Source organism: Cupressus sempervirens, chromosome 3 (assembly GCF_028749045.1).
Source record: "Cupressus sempervirens isolate cs-2001-9-10 chromosome 3, ASM2874904v1, whole genome shotgun sequence".
Taxonomy (NCBI): Eukaryota; Viridiplantae; Streptophyta; class Pinopsida; order Cupressales; family Cupressaceae; genus Cupressus; species Cupressus sempervirens.
In genome coordinates, this window is record NC_143120.1 from 764149135 (window position 1) to 764174427 (window position 25293).

General features: G+C 33.8%; 1 protein-coding gene across 1 annotated transcript in view; it reads right to left on the reverse strand.

The window, feature by feature from the left end:
- The window catches only part of LOC149569055 (ran guanine nucleotide release factor, putative (Mog1/PsbP/DUF1795-like photosystem II reaction center PsbP family protein)), a 114382-nt gene extending 91294 nt beyond the window's left edge, over window positions 1-23088 (reverse strand). Inside the window, exon 1 of the mRNA XM_089821839.1 lies at window positions 22878-23088. Within this exon, the coding sequence (XP_089677965.1) occupies window positions 22878-22967 (90 nt within the window). The 5' untranslated portion in view covers window positions 22968-23088. The remainder of the gene's footprint in view (window positions 1-22877) is intronic.
- Between the last annotated feature and the right edge of the window lie 2205 nt (window positions 23089-25293).

Here is a 25293-nt window from a genome sequence, read left to right on the forward strand (position 1 = left end):
CATATGAAGCCTGATCCAAGAAAGGAAGAATTCCTTATTCCACCCACGGTAGAACAAGGAAAATCAACAAGTGATTACAATGTGAGCTCCTCCAAGTATGGAAATTCCTATTTTCAAAAGGAAATTTTGTGTCTCAAGCTCAATTCCACCCAACCTAGGGGGCACAAGATTTGCCTGTGAAATGACCATTCCACAATAATCATCGAGTCCAACCAGCCCACGAAGTCTCCTAATTATGGGCAAATTCCACAAAGCATGATAAAGTGCACCAAGGTCAGGGAGAGAATTGGTTCGGTGTTGATAAAATCCACAAGCAAAGCTCAAGTTCATCCAACTGAATGATGTGAAATTGTTATGTGTTTGATAATCCTTCAATGCTAGCAAAGTCTCCCTCCCCTCATGATGGAAATTTTCGCTAAGTGTTGAGGAAAAAAGTTTGAAAATCCTTAGTAAAGCGTGAAGTCCACTAAAAAGAAGAGGTAAATCCTTAGTTCAATTTCAAATCTACGCAATGTGAAATGAGGAAATTCCACAAGTCAATACCAAGTTCATTCACCCTTCTGAAGACATGAATATTTATCTAAGGCATGGAGGTTTCCATTAACACACAAAGTCCAATCTCTAATGAGGAAAATTCCTCAAACCAATGCCGAGTCTTTTCAAGGAGGCAAATTCTGGAAGTCATGTGAAATCCAATTTGGAAATGATAACAATGCTCAATCCTCAACAAAGTTAGTTTCAAGATGTGAAATTCCTTGACAAGGGGCAAATTTTGACTTCTCCAACATGAGAAATCCCTAAGACCACATGAAGTTCGGCCAAAGGAAAGAAGAATTCCTTAATTCAACACAAAGTCCTCGCACATTTGAAAGAAAGTTCTAGAAAGCAAGCAAGATCAAATTAAATGAGAACTTCTAGCAATCCCCCAAGATCAAATTAAATAAGAGCTTCTAGAAATGAGCAAAAGAAACTTGGGGGATTGCTATGAATAAAATAAAACAAGCTTTAAAAGAAAGCCTCCAAGAAGTCAACCAAGAAAGAAAGCAGAAAGGAAAAATATCAGGAAAACAAAGGAAGAAGCAAGGACTTTGATCTCCTCGTGAACATTCACAATTCCTATAAACACATAAGTTTGGCATTTATTCTTCACGAGAAGAAATTATAACTCCAGAGTCAGCAGTATTTCAGAATAATGTAAAGAGGTTTTCGACAATTTTCAGATTCAATTTCATACTTGTTGAAGGTTTTCCTTAGCACAGATCAGAAAATCAATTGCATGTTTTCTATCTAAAATTCCACCTTTTTTCAGGTTTGGAAGCAGTTCACAAGTGGAATTTCCTAATTTTCTTGTAGACTTGCCTAATTTTCGTAAGTTTTTTGTTTCCTGATTGTAGATTCATAAGGATAACATGCAGACTAGAAGAAGTTCCTCAAACTTCAGCGTTAAAAGGAGGAAATTCCTTGCTCCAAGCTCAAGTGTGTTCAAACTAAGGAGCTTTGAAAATGGCTAAGTGTCAAGAAAATTCTCATTGCATCATCAACTCCGCCCTACCAAAGGATTTTTCCATGAGAAGTGCTAGTGAAAGGCAAGGAAAAAGTTATCTACGTGTTTCGGGATCCTTGACCACATATAAAGTTCGCCCAGCCTAGAGGATGATTGCAGCCTTTGGCTACAGATTTTGGAAATTCCTCAATCCAAGAGAAGTCTGGTCATGAAGAATGTGAAGAATCCTCAAAGCATAATGAAGTTTGTCCATGAAGTGCGTTGGAAATTCCTCATGTATCATCAAAAGTTTCCCATGGAGAACGAACTTTCAAGGGAGAAAATTTGTTTAAGTTGAGGAAATTCCTAGATCTATAATGAACTCTGCCTAAGCAGACTGAAAAAATCCCAAATCAAATCCATGGAAAGTTGTGGAAAATTCCTAAATTCAAATAAGGAAAGTTGTTGGAAATTCACAAGCACAAGCAAAGTCCTCCCTACTTAGGACGACCTCGAATTGACCAAGTATTGACAAATTACTCAATCCGCATTATATTTGCCAAGGAAAGTTGAGAGAAAATCCACATACATAAGCAAATCCACCCTCTCATGATGAATAATTGGCCAAATATTGACAATTTAGGTGAAGAATGCAAACCAAGCAATAAAATTCACTCTTTGGAACCAAAGTTAGAGAATTGTGGAGTCCAAAGCTATTTGAGGTTGAAATCATCAAGCATGTAGAGAAAACTCCCAAGTGGCAAAGAGTAAAAGGCCTCTAAGGTATCCATGGTTAAGAAGGGGTATAAGTTTCTAGCGAGAGGAGGCGTGAATTTTGGGGAGAGAGTGTGGTTTTAGAGGGTGAAATCACTAAGCAAGCAATGGGGAAAATTGCCTTAAGTATGGGAAATTTCCTAAAAATCAGATTGAAAGTGCATTGCCAAGACAAGACTTCATCAATTCCAACATTCATGAGGCCATTTCTATGATTCAAGGTATGATTTGTAAAGTCATTTCAATAATGACAATTTTCATAATGTTTTTTTGCACGTCTAATGCAAAGTTAAACAATCAAGGGCAAACAAAGGTGAAGGAGATGCTACAACAACCCGGGATTTCCAAAGATCAAGATCAAAGGAAGGAATTCAAATTGTATAAGAAATGATATCATTCACAGATAAGGAAAACAAAAATAACTCAAGAATTTATCGGCAACGAAGAATTTCAAGACAATAAGAATGGATGAACAAGGGAAAGATTTCAAAGATATCTTCCAAATTTCAAAGTTCACAACGATAAGCCTAAGATCTTGGATCAAAGATGAAGAAAAGCATTCAAAAGGGAGAGAATCTTCCGAGTTCAAGGAGATTTAAAGATGATACAATTTGGGAATATTTTCCCAAAATCCCAAATTTCCAAAAATTAAAGAATTGTTAAAAGCCAACTTCATTCAAAGAGATAAGATTGATGGTGTGGTAACCAACTGTCTCCACCAATCAGATATTTTTAGGACAAGGTGTCCAAGTTCCATGAGCCTGACTTTTTCTTCCATTAAGATAAGATCCATCTACGTTGTGTTGTGATGTGGCGCCTAATTAGACTCAGAGGTTTATTCGGCACGGTTTCTCCCTAGATTATTTCTACGGGGGTCAAGGGGCAGCGCCTTAGGTGCACTCCCTCCCATAGTATAGGGTGGGATCGAGAGGCAACGCCCTCGCTGAGGTAAGCCAAAAATGACCTTATATTGTAAAAGGCATTGGCTACTATTTTTCTATTGGATGACTTATTCTGGCCCTAATTTTGTAAGCGGTAAAAAGCTTGTATAAAAAGGCTTAGGGTTAGGGATTTCATAATGTACGGTGATGTTGTAGCTTCTTGCAGCAATATTGAGCTGTAAGGGATTGCGGATTGTAATGACTGGATAATAACACTGGAATTGTTGTTGGTGGACATAGCCCAAGGATGGGTTGAACCACATTAAATCTTTGTGTCTTGTGTTCTCTTATGTGCAATCTATTATTGGTTATATTTGCATGTAACTGTCATTTCAATCTGTGGTTAATCCTAACACGTTGTTCATTTTTCATTAGTTCTCACTTGATAATCATTCTAAACCTTAATTATGGCAAAGTAGCCTAAATCTTAGCCATCAATATTGAATTGATCTAGGCCCTTCATCTATTTTTAAACTCTTACCCCACTTCTCTTATTTGTAAAGGGGGAGATTTGGAGAAATTGTTGCATAACACTTCATAAGTAAAATCATTATTCAATTGTTGTTGAATTTAATATCTTTTGCAAGTTGTGTGGTTTATTGTCTCCCACTTAGACTATATTTTATTTTCAAGTTGTTAAAGTGAATGAAGATTTTGAAGTAAATATTCATTGTGGAATTAATATATTCATACTTTTGATAGTTGGATGGTTTTCAACTACTGTGCAAAGTCAATCTCAACTTCTAATAGAAAAACTCAACTCATGGAAGTGAATATTTGTGATGTGAAAATCCTTAGAATACCTTAGAAGATTGCACCGTTCTTGTGGAGTTGTTGAATGTGGTGAATCAAGGATAGATTTTTTATTCTGCATTTGCAAACTTGTCTTCAAAGGTTCATAGGTCTAGTTTAGAGTTGGAATTATCTTGTCAAACCTTCCTCTTTTGCACTTTGTTTTAGAAATCTTTGTGAGTGTTAAACTTAAAAAATCCACAAAAAAAAAAAAAGGAAATTAAAAAGTTGAATGATAAAATCTTGAATAACCACATAAGTCCCCTTGATTGTTTTCACTAAATCAATCTACCACAAGAGTCTATCAGGAAGAGCATAAAACCACAAGCATTTAGAACCTTGGAGTCGTCCTTGTGATCACATAGTTCATTTGTTCAACACATTGAAGATTATGATGAAAAGAGGACCCTTGGTATTTTATTCTATGTTGTTTGTGTTGTTTGTATCCCAAAACACACACCAACAAGTATTATTATCCAACCTATGGAGGAGATATTGGTATCAATGTCATCATTAATCAAGGTGCCACGATGGATAAAAGATCTAATTATGCTCATTAGGGAGTGTCTAAGACCAAGAGGCTTGAGATAGGGATTGTTAGTGTTTTTGAACCAGAATAGCAAATCAAAGAGTTGATCTCTTAACCACAACACAAGAGCAAAAAGACACTGAGATTTACCCTAGGAAAACCCTCCTACTCAAGGGAAAAACCCAACCATACCTAGAAAAGATTTTTTTATTTAGTTTCTCATAACAAACTACAAAATCTCTGCTCCTTCCAAAATCTTCAATACTCGATGATCACACACGATCAAAGTTCATAAAAGAACAAAGTATCACTACAAACAAGTCACAATAAACCAATCACTAGAATCCCACAATGCAACCTTTACACACAATTGCAAAAGATAGAGAATGGTATATGCTGCTCATGCATTGAGCAAAGATCATAACTCTGATACAATGAATGTTCTCTCTTCGGAAATATTAAGAATACACAAACTCCTCTGTAAGAAATCAAAAAGAACAACAGCAGCAATCACTTTCTTTGAGCAATGATAATGATATATAAGAATAGACAATTACTATCTATCCAAGAAAATTAGATGTTATATGAACGGCCACCACAAGAATGAAGACACCCATACACGATGCCAATGAGGATACAAAAATGGCTTCAATAAATAAGAATTGTCACTTACAAAAAAAATCAATTGGTGCCAAACTAAAGATTCCCTTGAAGAAGACTAATTGTTAGCCATTATTGAAAAAAATGACATCTTCAATAAAAATTGATAGTGACAAAGCATTCACAATCACCTGGCGACAGCGGTTTCACTGAATCATTGCCAATAATGCAAGAACTGATAATATGTATAGATAATCGAATGCGCTCTATATATCATTAATCATTGACAACTTTGTCGACAATTTTAAAATTTGCACAATGCAAACATCTCTATTGCAGTTATAAAACTCAACAATCCCTCTTAGCAAGATAGAGATCTTTAGTGTGTCATCACATGACACATACACAATGGCAAAACTGTTAATTTTATAGGACCATTTTTTGCAAATGTATTTAACATTGCCATTAATTTTTGTGTATTCCAAATGCAGATTTGAATGACATAAATATGAGAAGAGGAGACATGTCTCATGAAAAGACATGTCTCGATGGTAAATTATAAGTTAATCATCATTAAACATTATATTAACAATAATATATATAACCATATCTATATATAATATATATAAGTAGATATAAGAGGATTTGTCTAATTGATGATTGACCAATAACCATAGAAGAATTGTCTCTAGGTCAATTCAATCCGGCTAAAACTACAACATTAACACTCCCTCTTAGCTAGGGAGGATTATTATAGAACACATTATGCTCTCAAGCATATAGAGAGATATAATCTCAATATGACATTCTTGGAATGGCATATTTTAAGGATCCATCAACGTAGATTTTATCTTTCAATATCATCCGAAGAAATATCAATCATATGATATTCATCATACTTATATTCTTTTTGTATGTGCACTGGCACCAAATCCATGATGCCTACCAAAAGAGTATGTTATATCTTAGAAAGATATGAGTTATCTAATCTCCGGCACTCTAAGACAACAACTGAATGTAGTCTATTAGATAACAGTCATGATCTCAAGGACAATAACTTAATGTAGTCCATCATGAAGAGTATCATGATCTCAAGGGAGGATTTAATCAATACAATCATCTCAAAAAATGGTGATCTGATTTTGGAAAATCTTATCAATCTCGCATTCTTGCGATATGAGCACTATTATCAACACGAAGATGCCTATCAACAAGAATATCATATCCTAGAAAGATATGAGTTATCTGATTTCTGGCACACTCCAGGACAATATTGAATGTAGTCTATCAGATAACAACCTTGATCTCAAGGACAACAAAGTAGTCTCCATTATGACAAATATCACAATCTCCAGCACACTCCAAGACATCAACTTAATGTGGTCTATCATGATATGTTACTTATCATGATCTCGAACACATTCTGAGACAAGTTAATGTAGTCTATCATGATAATAGATCAAGAACTCAAGAACAACATAGTATCATGATCTCTAGCACATTCTAGGACATCAACTTAATGTATTCCATCATGATAAATCTGTTATCAAGATCTCTAACACATTCTGGGACAACAACTTAATGTAGTCCATCATGATAACAAATCAAGTCATTGTTAAGATTGTCACCTTACAATAGCGACCTCACAACACAAACATTGATGAAAGATCATCACCTCTCACGATGTTTTCCAACATAATTATGTAGAAACTCGCATGATATCCACCATGAACTATGTCAGTGGGTGGATCCACCATAGCTGCTCCTAGAGGGTGGAATAGGGGCTTTCAACTTAAACTTCTCTCACACAAAGAAGAATGCATTACAAGGAATTTCACTTTCATAAACAAGAACTCATTAACAAGGAATTGCACCTCGAAAACTTCCTCTGAACAAAGATTCTAGGAAATCAGATCCTCTAGCTGCTCCCTTAGAAATTCTTTTTGTTCAAGGATGCCTAAAATAAACTGCTAGACTCCCTCTAAATCTGATATCAATCTTCTGACCTCCTCATCCATGGTTGCCTCTGATTAAGTGTCAAACGCCCTCTGAATCAATATGATGAAGATCGTTGACATTCAATTTAAGAAAATCCTCTAGTTGCTCGCTCTATTACGGAAGGATACTCTACTCACATAGTCCCAATCATTGAAGATATTTTTCTCCAAAAAACTCATAGATCAAGTCCTGCACAAATGCCTTGGCAGCATACCTAATGCATCATTCTTCTCTTCCTGCAAGAACATCCCTGGAGAACAAGGAATGGAACAAGAGTACATCAAGGAACATGACTCTTATTATTCATACATATAAGCAAGAGACTAAGACAATAAACAAATAAGTGTAATACTAAAAGATAATCAATACTTATTTGTACATCAACATCCTTGATATAAATGCTCCAATGAAGGTCCATATGCGTCAAATCAGAAAATGCCTCCAATGGGGAATGAAACATTGGTTAAGGTAATTATTCATCCCCACACAATGTAAAATTCCCACATAATTCATTATTATAGAGTTTTCGCTTAATTTGAACCATCATGTGGTTGTTCAAAAACTTTGAAAAGAACAGCGCTTCTTGTAGATGAATATCCATAATTATATTCCTATTCAGTCCTCTTGGGATGATCCTTGTATTCCTACTTTGGTTCTATACCCATGTTCCAACATATTAATCTTCCCCAATGACTCTGAAGATTTAAGCGTCCTCCTCCTCAAACTTCTTTATTCTTTTTATTGTTGATCAATTTAGAAATTTTGATGTTCACATATGTCTTGAATATGAACAACAAATTGAATGATGATACATATTGACTTCCTTTTCAAATCAACACCAACTCAAGGAAATCAAGATGGCTCATGTCTTTTGACTTTAGAATACCCTTGAATAGTCCTCTATGTTCTAGCCACAACATAACCAGCAGTAATTTCTAGGACAAGCTGCCACCTAGAAATCTCCTCTGTGACTTGGGTTTGTGCCTTTAGTTCCTCCTAATAGTTAAATCTTTCCTCGTAAATAAAATATTCTCTTCTTTTTTAATCACATGTTGTGTCTCTTGATCATACTGTACAGAAACAATTATATCTTATTCTTTGAGAAAGAAACTGCAAGAAACATCCTCAAACTCAACCACTTCAAACCCATATTTCTTCTTAGAATTATCCTAGTAAGGTATCATTGTCATGTCATCACTAGTACCATTGGAGAAACTGAGCTCAACATCCTTGTACTCAACCCCTGCTCTTAGAGCTACAACTCTTTTAAACAGAGCACCTACTCAAATGAGCATCAACTCATGTACAAGTAGAGATTGATTAAACAAAACAATTGATACAATTTTTGTATGATTGATTATTGAACTAATTTTGATCTGATCTCTTTGAATGAATACAGCAGCAGAAGGATTCAATTATTCTCAATATAACCACTGATTGTTGTATTCATACTGAAAATTCAATTTCCTGTTACAGACTTTAAACAATCTTGACGGCCCAGCACTATGTAATTACTAACATCAATCATTTTCTTCTCTGAATTGACTGCCTCTTCTATTGTATATTCATTCTACACCATCTCACACAGATTTCCTTTCAGATAATTCTACTCTGAGATTATACACCTTTTGATGTATCTCTTCCTCATTCAATACACACCACTAAGTCAAAAATGACTGGGATATACAAAGACGTTTTATGATGTATGAAAAAGTTGGTTTGGCTCCAACTGGTCAACTATCTATCCACGTTTGTATGACTGATTATCATACTAATTTTGATCTAATCTCTTTAAATCAATACTGCAGCAGAACGATTCAATTATACTCAATATAACCACTGATTATTGTATTCAAACTGAAAATTCAATTTTCCTGTTAAAGATTTTATATAATCTAGACCTAAGTCACAAGGTTCGCCGAATTTCAGCCATGAGGTTCGAAATTTGGCGAACTTTAAAACAGCATGAAAAATGGTTAAAATCTGCCCAAAATTCGCTACGTATACAACATCAGCTTTGAAAAATTATTATTTAGGGTTTTCTGTGTTTTCATTTTCTTTTCTAACACCACCAGGAGGTTTTATCTACATTCGCCGTTTATCATCGATCGTTATTTGCATTTTATTGTCTCAAAGGGGTGGGAGAAACTACCCACGGATGTACAGGAGATAAATTTGTGATTGCGATTCCATCCAACAAAGGATTTCTAAAATATTGTGGCTAGGATTTGTTGAGTGTCGTGGCTGCTGAAGAAAATGGAGGAATGTGGGGCGTCGGGTTTCAAACTATAAGTTTTTCGTTTTCGATGAAAATATTTTTAGGGTTGGGTATATTTGTTTTCAAAATTTCTAATATTTATCTTGTGTTTTATACTTTGATAATACTATTTTTTATGTTAATATTGCCTTTATTTTTATATATTGTAGTTTGAAAATAATGTGTTAATATTATTTTTATTATAGATAGTTGATATAATATATTAGTGAAATAAATATTGAAATAAGATTACATATAGATATTGTTAATATATATAATTTACATAATTTTAATACTATTCTCTATATAATGTTTTTATTATATATATATGAATTGGTAAAAGAAAAATAAATTATTTATTTTTCTATGCTATATTTTTGTAAAAAATTAATTTCATATAAAGCGAATTTAATTAAGAATTTTTTTCGAATTTTTTGTCTTTCCCAAACTTCATCCGAATTTTATGATTGTCGAATACGAACACGAACTCGAACCTTGTGACTTAGATCTAGACGGCCCAACACTGTGTAATTACTAACATCAATCAATTTCTTCTCTAAATTGACTGCCTCTTCTATTGTATATTCATTCTACACCATCTCACACAGATTTCCTTTCAGAAAATTCTACACTGAGACTACACACCTTTTGATGTATCTCTTCCTCATTCAATACAAACCACTAAAGTCAAAAATGGCTGAGATATATAAAGACATTTTGTGATGTATGAAGAAGTCGGTTCAGTTGCAACTGGTCAACTATCTATCCATGTGTGCTCCAAATGTGTGGCACTCCAAATGTTTTAGAAATGACACCATATTAATGCATATACTTCGGGGTTTACTTTTGGCGTAGCTTTCACTTATTGAATACATCATTCTTGTTTGAGGTGGTGCATTTGGAGATACTTCTATCCCCTTTATCAATGATACTATGATTCTATGCAAATGTCTTCCTTCCATTTTGCATTGGTGAATGTATCCAATTAATGAGCTACGAATGTGATCGGTGTTTCTTTTACTAATATTGATTACTAGCTATTGTGCTCAACACCCAAGGAAAATGTTAAAGAATATCTTTGAGCGCATCAGCTATAGTGTATATGTAAGAACCAATCTCGATGTCTTCAAGATTGACTGTTCAAAGAGATGATGTACATTCGGTATCGTTAAATGGATTTTTATTTGCTATAGAGATACTCCGGTTAGAAATGTCTCCTTTTCAAATGCCAAACCTTCTGGCTTCGACCACCGCTTGTCCCATATATATGTCATGGTCTGAATGCTCATTGCCGGGACATGATTTTCTGTCGATCCTATGTGTGCAGTTTGCATATCTGTAATGTCTGGAGCATCTAATGATGTAGCTGTATAACCTTTGTAGGTCATAGCCAGGGGAGTATTCGCAGGAGGCCAGCACCCCGAACAACCTAACCTGCTAAAGATGCTAACCTAGTTTCCCAAGCGAATATTGCTTAAGAAAGAATTCATACTTAATTTACGCCAATCTAAGAGGTTTACACCCTTGTCAGGGCAACCTTCATATAACAAAAGATATTCCTAAAAGAATTCTCTTAATATAGCATTGTTAAGATATCTCCATTGGAAAGCCTAGAACGAATGTAAATTTGGCACTAGAAGCTTAAGAACATCAACTTAACCCTTCGAAGATATCTCAAGAAGAATTCTTGGGATAATCGATACCATTTGAGACTCCACGAATGTTATTCAAACTTCAACCAATAACTTTCATAAATTTTGTAGACATTTCAACATTCCCCATTCATTCTGCAATATCATTGATGACACTATGACAGTAATTATTCCTCACAATATAATGCATATCACAACACTATTTTGAGCGACACAAGTATATATGAATATGGAATCATAGACTACGATGTTTGACAAATTCACTGTATTATAGACATCTAGTTTTGCTCTCTTCGCAGAAAATGCTCTAACAGTCAATTGAATTACTTCAGCTAAATATTGTTGATCCGAGAGTCCGCAACCTCCAAGCTTGTAGACTAATACATCTGAAGCTTCAATCTTCTGTTTAATTTGCATACAAAAATTCTAGTCTGACAAGAATAAATTGCTTTGACATCCATGACACCATCATCCAACTACTATTTGCAGATTGTGTGTATATTATTCATATTGAAGAGGCATCCCATGGCTTTAGTTACTTTCTTCCATTTGCAGCCTTTCTCTGATACCATGTTAATTTTATAGGATCATTTTCTGCAAATCTAATAACACTGCCATTAATTTCTATGTATTCCAAATGCTGATTTGAATGACACATAAAATGAGAATAGGAGACATGTCTCATGAAGAGACACGTCTCTATGGTAAATTATAAGTTAATCATAACTAGACAATATATTAACAATAATATTTATAACCATATCTATATATAATTATATATAATATATATAAGTAGATATAAGAGGGTTCGTCTAATTGATGATTGACCAATAACTATATAAGGATTGTCTCTAGGTCAATTCAATCCAACTAAAGCTAAAACATTAACAAAAACAAATGTCAACATATATCTCGTTACAGATTTTCTTAAATTGTTATCTCAGCATAACAATATTCATATTAGTTACTTTTAGAGGGTGAAACAGAAACCAAGTCATAAAGTCACACATGACTTCCACCATGGCTACTCCCAGAAGGTGGAACAACGGATTTCACCTCAAATTTCTCTCATAGAGAGGAACTCATTGACAAGGGATTTCACCTCGAACTTCTCTCGTAGAGTAGAACTCATTAACAAGGGATTTCACCTCGAACTTCTCTCCTAGAGAAGAACTCATTAACAAGGGATTTTACGTCGAACTTCTCTCACAGAGAAGTACTCATTAAAGCACATAAAGATCTTCTAAATTTTGAGACTCACTCTCAAGAGGGGCAGCCAAACTCATAGATATCGCAATAAATTGATTGACTTCAATGTTGTTAATGTTATAATTTTGTCGGATAAATTATATCATAAATATGAGATACATAGATAATATATGGCATATGGAATAATTAACTTATGTTAAGAGTATGTATATGTGTGTGTGTGTGTGTGTATATATATATAAAACCATTATAATATAATGTGAGTATATTACTTGTGATATAACTATGACTAATGTCAGTTAATATATTAAAGAGACATGTCTCTTCAAGAGACATGCCTCTTTATACCACATATATATTCATTCAAATAGTAACTTGAAAAACACATAAAAAATCTACAAGTGCTATTACAAGTTACAGAACAAATTATTCGATCCTATTTTAACATAGTATCAAAGCTAGGTTTCTCGAATACGATTGGAATATATGGTTTAGGATCTTTGGATCTAGTGGCTAGTTGTATTAATGGCCATGTATTTTTACATTGAGACTGGTGTTGGGATATAAAGGGCGTCGAGTTGGTACCTGCATAGAATGTCTAATCCAATATAAACCGCATACTTTGCTAGTGCTTGAAGCATTGTCTCTTACGTGGGATCACCAATGAAAATGTCTGCAGAGTATGTAGTGGGTGGATTACGCATGAGGAAATCAAATCAAGTCGATAGTTGCTTTGGATCACTACAAGTATATCTGATTTGAAAGACTACATCTCGTGCGCTCGGTGGATGCTCGTGCTTGGATTGCTAGAGAAGTTGTTGTGTAAGGTTATCGATATACTAGAATATTGGTCTTCGATCGATATATTGTTAAGGCATCAAGAAAGGATTTTGTATCGAAGCTTGAATTATTGTGGCAGGCAAAGAATGTAAGATGGCACATTAAATTATCAAATTTTGTTTGACCATTAAGGGATAAACTATTGAAGTGGTATTGCAAAGTATATTTGTTGAGTGACAAAAGGAGGGTAATGTCAATACTCATTTCATATGTTTGTACGTTACGCTCAATAGTGTTTCTTGACTTCCAATGTTTAAACACTTTCCCAAGATATGTGTCCTCTATAAATGACAATGGTTAAATTGAAAGAAGGAAGGGCTCACTCAATGTCTCATGTTTTGTGTCAAGTGAATCTTTGGAGACCTTGGTCCAATGCTTGCAAGTGAAACCATTGGTATTGAATTGGGTGTCAAATTCAATGTGTCCTAATACACATTATTTATCGTAGCTTGGTCGCTCTGTGCGGACTAGAACATTTTGTGTTGAGAAGTTTAAGGCATCATTGATGTTGAATTCAAAAGCACATCTTATATATAAGAGTTAGACCAAAACATAAATGGGTGGAAAGTGCATGTGAACTGTTTGAGAAAATGATCGCCAAAATTAAATTCATAATAAGAGAAAGGTCGAAGAAATAATCAATTTCCCACTGATAACTTTGATTGGTTTTATAAAAGGCAGCATGGATAGCTGAATATATGCTCAAAACGGATTGTTGATGAACAAATAGAAAGCATGGAAGATAGCAGCACAATAAGGAGCAACCTAGCAAGTGTTGAGTGAGTCATCACGAGTATCACAAATTATTTTTCCAATCAAGATGCGCAAGACGTATTCAAAACAAACTTGTTTAGACAACTTAAAAACTACATGCTCTCAATTAATGTTGCCCAACATCTCTAGAGAGAGGATCCATTTGCAGAAGGTCATAGACAACTGTCTTTACATAAAGTTAGTGATCAAAATCTCTCAATGAAAAATCACCTAGTAGATATGGAAAATTTTACTAGATATGTGTCATGCAGTCATAACATGGGGGAAGAGGCCCAAAAGCCATGTGAGAGTGCAAATGATGATCACCACGATCTCATGGCCTAGAGAAGTTTTGATTCCTCTGTGATATGAAACATTGAACACTCTAGAAGGTACATGCCTCATCTATACATTAACATGTAGATGTGAGGAAATCAAAACTTCAAAGTTTAGATTTTATCTCTTAAACAACCATTGAAATATGGTGTATTTGAGTAGAGTGGATATCATGATAGAAATAACATGGCTGCAAGTGATATATATTCAACTCTAATTTTAAATGTAATCAAACCAAGGAGATGCATTTAACAGAGTGGAAGACTAGTTGACAATTATGTAAAGTCATTCCATATCAAGTAATCAAGCTACAAACATCATAGAAGGAGGGATAGATAACCTTGTATGTTTATCACTGGTATTTCTCTTTGGGATAGTTAGTTTTATGAACTATTAGAAATCTCTCTAAAGGGCCTTCAAGATGGATCAAGAAGCATAAAAAATTGCATTAAAGCAAGAACCTGATAATTTCTACCATGAGACTTGAGCGGATGACTAACAAAGTTAGAATGTGATATCATTCATACATGATTGTCTCTCATTGAACTTGATCGTGACTGGCAACTCTATGAAATGGAGAAAGTGGAAATTTTACATTGTATGGGGGAGGGGATATTAACCAATGTACCATTCCCATTGTTTGAGAAATGCTTATATGAAGGCATTTTCTAATTGGAGAAACTTGTATCAAGGAAGTTGGTGTGTAGATAAGTATTTATATCCTTGAGTATTACTTTAGTATCTATCTTATTTGTATTTCTATATGCACTATAAGAAGTTATCTACCTTGATCTTTTTTTGTTTTCTCTAGAATGTTCTTGCAAGGAAGAAGATTGGAACATTAGGCATGCTACCAAATATTGTGCAAACTCAATCTTGTGATAGTAGCTCCAAAGAAGCTGTAATTTAGGATTCATTAATCATCTGATGATTAGGTTGAATAATGTGAGGCTCTTGAAGTGAGTATCCTTGATGATTGAGATTATGAGAGGGATTTTGACAGTTCATTAGAGGCAACCTTGGACAAAGAGGGAGCAAAGAGAAAATATCCTTCAATCATAAGACCTTATGCGATCAAGATGCCTCTTAAACTAGGGAAGCATGACATAGGTGGTTAGAAGGATGATAACATATTCAAAGGGAGTCTAACACTTCATCAACGAGAACTTTGTTCTAAGAGGTCAAAAAAGTTGATATCAGAGGTCATAAGGTAAATGTTTCTTCGTGAAGAAGAAGTTTCAAGTGCAATACCTTGTAATACATTCTTATCTATGAAAGATAAGTTTGAGGTGAGAACCTTATTCTTTGATATGTTTCATGGTGGATGTTATGACAACACCACATGACGGTATCTATATGGTGACTTCATGTGAACTTTTCATGTCATGTGTGTATGGGCCTACCCCTTGTGTACATCATGAGGAAGTGATGACTTCCAAATTTATCACTTGCATTAGAGAAGTTATTGGAAGGTGACAATCTTACAATAACTTAAATCGTGATATACATTTTATGCAAATGTTGAAATAGATCGCGAAAGGCTTTAATCTTGAATATCAACAAATAAGTGTTAGATGTCATTAAGTTGATTATCTATAAGTTGTTTGTATAGATATATGATAGGTACTTAGTGAATATCTTGCCTTGATACTCTGATAGACCATTACTGCATTGAGTACTTGGTGAATATCATTTAGTTGATGTTCTGATAGGCCATTACTTAGAGTACTTGGTGAATATCATTTGATTGATGTTCTGATAGGCAAGTGCTAATGTTACCTAATATGATATCAAATAGTAATTGGCGAATATCATGTGTTGATATTCTGATAAGTCAATACATATATGATACCATTTACTAGAAATCTTCTGATCAAAGACTTCCTGAATGTATTATTCTTGAAATATTACCTATGGTGTAATATCTATGTGTTTTATCCTTCTTCATTAAGAGGAAGTGTTAATGTTATAATTTTGTCGGATAAATTATATTATATACATGAGACATATAGATAATATATGGCAAATATTATATATGGAATAATTAACTTAAGAGTGAGTGTGTGTGTGTGTGTGTATAATCTTGTTATATAACCATTATAATATATTGTGAGTATATCACTTGTGATATCACGATAACTAATGTAAGTTAATATATTAAAGAGACATGTATCTTCAAGAGACATGCCTCTTTATATTACATATATATCCATTCGAATAGTAACTTGGAACACATAATAAAATCTACAAGTGCTATTACAAGTTACAGAACAAATTATTCGATCCTATTTTAATAGTTCGGTCTAGCAAGGAGCTTTTGCGTTCTCCCTCTTCCACACAAGCTCTCTTTGAATATTATTTCTTCCTCTTTGAAGAAACTAATCATAATGACAACTTATATAGGATCTTCCTCTTTAATGACGCTATGTATCACCAATTCAGTCCCATTATTGCAAGTAGTGTCCCCATGTTCATTTCTACAACTTGCATGACTTTGTATGAAATCTATCATTATCATGTTGCTTCTCGATCCGTCATGTAACCAAGGGAGATTTATAATAGTTCATAGAGTCGACCTATCATGAAGAGAAATATATAGATCAATGCTAAAAGCATACGCTATTCCCAGTGTTATAACAAAAATTCATGATAAACATTTAAAGGTGTAATCACAAAATGCTTACCTCTTTGTTTTCTAATCTTCCTCAAGAAGGATCTCAGCCCAACATAGATATGGATCAATACACAACTATCTCTTTATACACAGGTATCTCTTTTAACAATCTTGAACAATCAATGCAGACCAGCATTCATACAATATTAAGCATTGCATGCATACTATCTCCCACAATTAATGCGAACGAACATCTCCATGAATAGAATATCTCAAGGCTTAAGAGTTCTAGTTCTGGATCTTTTCTTTAGACCCACTCTGGTACCATGTTAATGTTTTTGAACCAAAATAGCAAATTAGAGAGCCAATACCTTAAACACAATACAAGAACAAAAAGACACAGAGCTTTACATTGGGAAAACCCTCCTACTCAAGGGGAAAACTCAAACACACCCAAAAAAGATTCTCTTCATTAAGTTTCTCAAAAAAACTACAAAACATCTACTCCTTCCAAAGTCTTCAATACTTAATGATCACACATGATCCGAGTTCATAAAGAGACAAAGTATCACTGCAAACAAGTCATGATACACCAATCACTAGAATCTCATAATGCAACCTTTACACACAATTGAAAAAGATGCAAAACAGTATATGTCACTCATGCACCGAGCAGACATCATAACTCATGATATAACAAATGTTCTCTCTTCAAAATTACAAAGATTACACAAACTCTATTGTTTTTGGTAGCTAGGTCTAGTCCCTTATTGGCCGACTTAAATATAATAACGATTGTGATAATATAATTATTGTGATAAAATAATTATATTGATTATTGTGATTGATAAAATAATAATTAAATTGGCAATATAATTATTATATTGCAAGATGGTATAATTATCTTATTGTTATTATTATTAGTGATTAATACTAATATAATAATCATATCAATAATATAAGATTATTGTGAGATGATGTGATAATTACTTTATAATATAGTTATCATATTATTATATAATAATATAATAATTATAATATGTTTTGAGAGGACCCAACTTTACTATATTATTGTGGGCCACTACTATTATATTATGTTATATTATTAGTATAATATAATATTAATTAAGGGCCCAAACTCTGGAAGGGGTGTGTGCCTCCTTGAATCCTATTTGATTGGTATAAAGGAAGATCAATCTTCCTCTATTGGAATAGTGTAGCGTGGAAATTATATGATTTTCTTTATCAAGTAGATGCAGTGCTCGAGGAAGGCAATATGAGATTGTCTATGGTTGGGGGGCAAATTGTTACCCGTGGTAAACAAGCACCTCAAATCAACAAACTTCTCTATAAGAAATCAAAAAGAACAACAACAATGATCACTTTCTTTTAGCAATAATCACCGATATATAAGAATAGACAATCATTGTCTATCCATGAAAATTGGATGTTATACGAAAGGTCACCACAAGAATGAAAGTACCCATACACGATGCCAATGAGGATACAAAGATGGTTGTAAACTATCACCTACAAAAAAATCAATCAGTGCAAAACTAAAGAGTCCCTTGAAGAAGAGTAATCAATAGCCATTATTGAACAAAACTAATGTCTTCAATAAAAACCAACAATGCCTAAACATTCACAGTGACTTGGTAATAACAGTATCCCTGAATCAATACCAATAATGCAATAACCAATGATAGTCATAAATAACTAGAAGCGCTCTATATTTCATTAATCATTGAAAACTCTGCTGGCAGTTTAACATTTGCACAATGCAAAGATCTCTATCGCTGCTATTAAACTCAACAGAGACTCTATGAGCAAGTCAAGCACTCCCTCTAGAATCATTTCTAACATCCATGGCTGATGTAACATCTACTATAGTAATGAAGAAGCTCATTTTATGCATTTGTACATGCGACAAGGGAGTGATGAGAGAGCAATGGCTCTATGTTGTCAAGAAAGATCCATGCCACAACACTAGAAAGAAGCAAAACCAAATTGTTGGAGAATAAGCTAGGGCATTTGAGAAGAAAAGTAAAGTTGTCACAAATGGCATCTCCCAAGTCCATCCATATTTGTGTGAGCTTCTTAAGGCTCTTTGGAACCACCAACCTCCAAGACGAACTAGGAGGAGGAGGTGTTAATCTTGGGTCTCTAGGATTCTTAGAGATACCCCTACAAGAATTTGTATCTAAGCATAACTACCTCCCATACATAAAAGTTAAATCGTTGCTAATCCAAATATCCATAGGAAGGAGAGAATGTTATCTAAGTCTCTATAAGGGCAATGGTTGAATCTCGTAAATAGTGCACTTGAAGATGAATTTCTCTTCAACCTCCACTCCCTAAGGGGAAGTAAATACAACAAATCTAATCCTAGCAATTAATATGATGATCTATCTCAACCAATAATTGTTAGGAATAAACCTTCACTTAGCCAATGAACAATAACACTAGAGATAATGAGGACAATATAAGATACCATCCTCCACCTATAGGAAATGCTTTACATCAAAAGAAAGTTTCAGCTTAAGTGAAACAAGAAGATTGAACTATTAACTGGCGTAAGTGTACTATCTATAAATGTTCTCTTTAACAACTCTAGTGATGGTAGTGTTCAAATGGAGAAGTCAAATAAAAGCTTCCAAGTAACACCTAAAAGTAAAAGCTAATAGTCTATGAATAGAGATGTTGATACAAAGAAGCAAGCTAGCCTCAAAGTACAAACAATATTTGCATTTATTGAAGTCCAATGAGCAATTCAATTAAAGGAACAAAGAGCTAAGAATGGATACCTCCCGTGTCAAGATGTTAAATTCCCCATGGATTTGGGTCTATATATGTAGAAAGTAAGCTTAAAAATAGCATAAGAGATAGCAACTAGGTGGAAATTTGGCCTAGATGATGAGCCCACATATAATTTACCATGTGGTTCAACACGAGACTATGGACCTTCTCAATATGTGCCCAATCAACAAAGCCTGATCTAGGTCCCCAAACATTAGGCCCATATACAATCCACTTGAAATGGATCATGTATTGCAACATGACACAAGAAAACCTCTCAATACGATCCTAATCCACAAATCTCAATCTAGGTCCCTAAACCTTAGACCCAAATACAATTATAAGCTTGATGATTGTATCAAAAAAATGTGTCTTTGAAAAAAAAATCATGGAAGTAGTTCTAAAAACATTGACAAAATTCAGAGGTAGGCTTCGTGTTGGATGGAGGACAAGAAAATTGGACTCCCAAGTATGTGTAAGTTGATGTTATCTCAAAAGCTGCCCCTTTAAATAAGAACTAGAATCTCAAAAGAAAACATTTACAGATGTTAAAAAATGACCTTAGTTTGACTAAGATTGAATACAAACTGGTACAGCTCACAAAAATAAGCATAGATATCAAGTTGTTGATGTATGAATTTAACAAATTGATAGAAAAGACCAAAACATCAACAAAAGGTAGGATGGCCATAATCAAATCATGCAAAATACATTTATCACCCATATGAGGATTTTACCAAATAAACTCCACCAGCTTATCAATATAAATCTTCAACAAGGTCAATTATAGAGGACACCATTGTTTGACCCCAATCGTAATCTTCACAAACTCAAAAAGACTACGAAGTACAAAACTATCCAATAACGATCTCATAAAGCCTTCAAACTGCAATAATGGGAGAATTAGGAATATAGCAATCATGTATCCTCTAGAAAAGTTGTTGTCTACAAACCAAGTCAAATGCCTTTTTGAAGTCCAAAAAACAAGACTATGGAAGACTGATGACAATTCTCCACAAGGATAGAACGTTAAGGGTTCTCAACTTCTCACCGAGGAGGATGGGACGAGGCAATAAAATCTTAACTAGTAAGACAAGAAAAATATAGCATTGTTGCATTTTTAACACGTAATGGAGATGTTATCATCACCCATTGAGACCCAAGGGCTCCCCATCATACTAAAAATCTAAAGCATGACCACCCAAATAGTAGTCACAAATAATGTCTCTACAATTTGACACAACTACCTATTTGTTCTCCTCCCTAGCAACTACAAATCCAATATGAGATTTCTAAAGCACATCGACCTAGAATCTTGTAAGACCCACATTGCACCGAATGAAAATAATTTTAAGGATTGAGAAAAGTTTCCACTCTAGCTACGAGCTTGCAAACATTCTTCTACGTTGAGGAACTACCTAACAAGAGTGCTGTCCAAGATTTGTAACAGGAGATAACCTTCTTAAACCCTAAAGTTTCAACACTGGACATTCTTCAGCCAAGGCTGGAATATTTGTTTTGTGATGACAATGCCTTGAGAAGATAGTGAGTTTTGGATTCCTGTGTTAATGTAAACTCCATCAGCAGCAATCAAAATCCAGACGCAGAAAATCATCTATAACAAAGGATCACACAAGACCTGCAACTAGCTTCATGGGAAATGAGAGCTTCATAACTGTAATGCAACAGGATTGTGACCCTGCAAATAGTGACAAAAGACCCTGCACCCTCACAAAACCAAAGCCTCACAAAATCAATCATGAGAGTGCCAAGAAAATCATTATTGAAGATACTGTGAATCACAATGAATGCCTTTGAAAATTCCTTGATGATTGGCAACCACCAGCCTCTAGTGCTCATGAGTGGTAAATGTCAGCCTAGCAATTCTCTTCTTCAGTTATCTGAATTCTGTGAATTTTATTGCTACCAGCCAAAGCTGTAAATTTTATGTTTCCATATTTGTGGGTATTTTCCAGCTTCCCAGCAGGTGCGGACAATTTTCTAGCGTATAAATTTTCAGGACTGACAGTTTGGCCCCTGCATCCATGGTTTTGCATGGTCTTAGTAAAAGGTATAAGATCTGGGCATATCAAGATATTTCCAATTTGGGATAGCACTTTTGGCTTCTAGGACAGATGATATTACAGAGATCAGGGAATTCTAGTATCCTCATATCTTATATTTTAAGTTTTAGTTCCCTGGGGCCTATTCAGTTACCTCATGAGAGAATCTGCATCCTTCAGGCCCTACAGTAATTTGCTTATTAACTTCAATACAACTAGCAACACCGCTAGAAACACAGGTAGTAGATTCAGTTGGTAAGATTCTAATATTGCCTGAAATATTATCGCTATTGTTTTCATTAAATTCAAATATGGCATTTCTTGATTATCTGTGCAATAATATTTACAACTACAGTGAAGAATAGGACTGTGTGGGGATTGAACCTCTGAGGCTCTGGCTCACAGATAATAGTTTTTCTGTAACCCTGTGTATTTTTAATATACCTTTTTTATCTTTAGTTAAAAATAAGGGTAATTTATCATGGTTAAACCATTCTAATGTTGTCATCAATACCTCAAAGCACATAATAACAAATGAGTCTCATGAAACATGGGTTAATGGGTTTGACTCAAAAACTATACAGTTGAATCCTGGTAGCAATATCACAATTTGACTTGCCATGAAGATAAATTGCAATACAATTCAGAATCAACACTAAATTCTCAGCTCTGGGACTAATCCTGGAAACGAAACGTAAATTCAAACATGGCAACTACCTTCTCACTTAAAGCATAATACGGAAACCCATACCTGGCTACACCTTTCAAAGAAAACTGAATTTCTTAGAGATGGGTGAAATGTCTCCCTGATGCAGAAGAAATTTGGCACGCAGGGAGCATTCCCAGATTTCTCTGGGCACCTCAGCGTCAAAAGACCCTAAACGAGCTTTTTCCTGCTAACCGAATCCAAAAAATTCAAAATTGCAGGCATTTTGCGGGACGTGCAGAATATGTTAATAGGATTTGATATATTAAGGATGGACAGCACTAAGAATTTCTGGTTTTGGGCAGCTTGAATTTGCATGTACTATTGTCACCTACTAGAGAGTAATTGAGATTCATGAGGTCATTTATATTTGGGAAGCCATTTTAGGTTATATGTTGATGAAACATATGTGTATCTGACGCATGCTCCACACCCTAATTTGGAAATGGCATCCCTTTCCCTGTAACCACTAGGCTCTGAATACTTAGAGCCATCAAAGAGTATTTATGAAATAGGTGAATCAATTAGAAATACCTGAAAACGCTGAGGAAAGGTGCTGGAGATGGAGCCTCCGAACAGAGGACGCTCAAAACAGGGTTCTGCGGGCACGGCTATGTCCGGCATTTTTTATTTTTTTTATTTTGAATATTCGACTCCAGCTCGCTTTGGAAGTCTTACAGACTTCATTTGCGGAGAAAAAACGCTACGTAGCTCCATTTTTGCTTTTTTAAAACCTTCAACGGCTTCGTTGAGCGCTTGCACTTGCGTAGACCCCAAGATATGTACTACTAGTTAGCACAAATTGTAAAGCAGATTAACGAGTTCGTAATACACACTAATAACTAGCAATGGCACCTTGGGGTGCAATGGGTAGGGAGAAGAAATATTAAAATCAATTAAAAGCAAAAAAAAAAAAAAAAAAATGTATATTATTTTGCATATGTTGTACGACTAGTAAGGTAACTAATTTCTATTATCATAAACATGTCACAAATATATATTACAAAATATTGATCACAAACTTTTAATACAAAATATTGAAACGACCCTAGCTAAGATCTTGACATTAACCTTAACCTTTATCTTAATTCCAACTCTGGTAAAAATCACAACTTCATCAAAGAAAAGATGATCATATTCTTAAAGCCTAACCTCAACCTAAACTTAACCTTAGCCCTAATCAAAATTCAAACCTTAAACATAATACTAACTATAATGTAACTTTCCACCTTAATCATAATAAAACTACCTCTAATCATGATAGTAACCACAAAGTAGAAAATGAAAATAAAATGAAAAAACACAATAAATTGTTGGTAATTGTGAATAATTAGTAGTAGGACAAAGTAAAGTAGAAAACAAATGTCATTTTTATGTCAAAATAAATATCTATCTTGATATTGTGATTTTAAATAAGTCATTTTCCCCTTCAACTCAAATGTAAAAATAAAAGTAAACCACAAATACATTAAAGTTATCATATTTTCATAATTCATTAGAAATGTATGACATTTTTTTTTTTAAATTTAGATTGTCCATAAAGTTTTAACATCAACATTTCTGAAACATTGACGTTAAAAAGTTAGCACAATCTAAATTCCATAAATTTGTCATGCATTTCATAAATATGTTTTTAAATATAATTTGTTACTATTAAAAATTAAATATATATTTGATATATGTATTGTAAAAAGAAAATTAAAAAATTAAATATTATCTTATCTTTACATCTTGATCATGTGGAAGGCAACTATATCTTTCATATTTTATGAATGTATAGGTCATTCATAATAATGTACAATGGTTTTATTTTTAAAAAATTAAAAAATCTATGAAGTCGTGAAGGAAATAGTATTTATATTCAAGCTCTCTATCATCATGGCCCAATAAAAATTAGAGAAACTAGAGAGAAGCAACATTTAAATTTAAAAAGAAACTCAATAGTAAACTTGGTACAATAGAGTTTTTAAATTAATTGTGCTTTCAACCAATACAAAGGAGTTGAAATCAGAAAGTAAATGATCGCCAACAAAAAACATGTGGCGTGCTACATACATATGTAGAAGAAAAGAACACATATGTGGAAGAAAAGATATTAACATCGAAATAAAAAGAAATGCAAACGGTTGGGATTTTTTCAATCCTCTTGCATTTTGCATTAGACATTTTAAACCATTGATGTATTTTTTAAGTTGTGAAACTTCAATATAGGTACGCCTTCGACCTAATTAGTTTAAGTAAATATTAAAATTTCTAATTTTAATGTCGGAAGGGATGTATTGAGAATTTTAAATGTTAAACTTGTTACTCTAAGTTTAAAAGAATACTTTTAAGGGAAAAAATAGAGGAACTAAAGGTACCAAGAGGGATTAAGGTGGGTTAGAATATCTAATTCAATAAAATATTTATTGAAATATGTATGTTTTTTATTAAAAACTTAATAAAGTCAATGAAATATATTTGTTTAGAGTGTAGTCAATTATATTTATTGTAATTAAAGTTTTTGAACTGGTTTAAATAATTCTTGCATGATATAGTGTATATCTAAAAGAAATACGTAGTGAGTTGTGGTAATGATGACACTTGACACAGTCACTTTGAAAATAATAATTAACTTATTTAACATCATTACTAGTCATTCCCATAGGTTAAGTATTATTGTATTATTTTATAGAATTATTGGTTTAACAAGTAATTAAACAAAATTATTTTGCTTTATTATGTTTTAAATTTTATTAGATTTTTATACTTTTTAAAATCTAATTTAGCCGATAGGCTATTTGTGGGAACTTCGTTCTCGAAAATTAAATTTTTGACGAAAAATTTGCAAGTTGGCTGGGAAAGTTGTCAGTTTGATGAAAATTTGAAAATCCTCCCCGTTAATTATCTACCAGCTTTCTTTTTTATCTCCCTCCACTTTTAACTCTTGTTTTGTTATTTATTAGTTGTT